General features: G+C 38.2%; 1 protein-coding gene across 1 annotated transcript in view; it reads right to left on the bottom strand.

Annotated features, from left to right (window-relative positions):
* The window catches only part of LOC107577101 (uncharacterized), a gene marked incomplete at its 5' end in the record, with an annotated part of 12744 nt that overhangs the window by 10230 nt on the left and 1526 nt on the right, over positions 1–988 (bottom strand). Inside the window, one exon of the mRNA XM_016263211.1 lies at positions 847–981. Coding sequence (XP_016118697.1) covers positions 847–981 — 135 coding nt within the window. The remainder of the gene's footprint in view (positions 1–846; positions 982–988) is intronic.

The raw sequence follows: 988 nt of genomic DNA, 5'->3' as shown, positions 1-988 counted from the left end.
AAACGCGTGCTTCTGACCGCACACTCACACAGCTAATGAAACATCAACCTTAGAAATAAACAACCGTAACATTGAGATTATGCCGCTGAATACAGCGAGCCCCAGTTGAAACGCATACACGAGAATGCGTGTTTCATTTAAACTTGTTCTCATGGCCTTAACTATCGGCGTGTCCTCAGAGCGATTACATGCTCTAGACTACGTGTTGCTCCAGCTGTATGAACACAGATGCGTAAATGCTGCTGCAAATATGCTTTTTTCAATTAGCAGACCAGGTAATATACACAGCGATATCAAACAGCATTCACTTATCTTAGATGTGGATTTCAGATGTTCTGAAACACGCTATAACAGTTTGATTTGCGAGCAGCGATGCTTAATTTGCTCCGGAGCAAGCTGAAAAGCTGATGAATAATACTGAATACAGCTTATATAGGAATGCCGCGATAGGTGTCGTATTCCTATAGGGAGATGTGATCAGCTGATGCAAGCTTGACTCACGTGACCTGCCAGAACTAACGCTAAAGCTTAATTTTTGTACAATCAAAGTATTGGACGTTTGAATTTTTAAATGGAATTTTGAATTTTTAAGCTTAAGCATGTTAAATTTTGCAGTTCTTCTGTTTAAAATACAAATGTAATATAAAATCAAACTCTACTGTAGAGTTCAAATTGAATAATTCAATGTCAAAACTTTTTTTTCATGCTCTGTAGTTCAAGACTGATTTTCTGCTCATTACATTGTGACAGTAAATGTTTCTCATATGAATGAATTTTCTTCTTCATCTCTTCATATTTCATCAGTTTTTTCATCTGCGCCTCCAGAAATGTCTCTGTAGAGAAAACCTCTCCTCTGTTTTCTTCCAGCATCTGCTCGATGTTCTCCATCAATGTGGACACTTGTATTTTGGGACCAAAGAAATGATGTCGTCCTCCAAACCTTTCAATGACAGACTGTGTTTCTTCATTGAGTTCTGCTGTCTGATGC

This window comes from Sinocyclocheilus grahami, unplaced genomic scaffold (genome assembly GCF_001515645.1).
Source record: "Sinocyclocheilus grahami isolate Dianchi unplaced genomic scaffold, SAMN03320097.WGS_v1.1 scaffold5120.1, whole genome shotgun sequence".
Taxonomy (NCBI): domain Eukaryota; kingdom Metazoa; phylum Chordata; class Actinopteri; order Cypriniformes; family Cyprinidae; genus Sinocyclocheilus; species Sinocyclocheilus grahami.
This window is presented reverse-complemented; position numbering and strand designations above follow the sequence as displayed.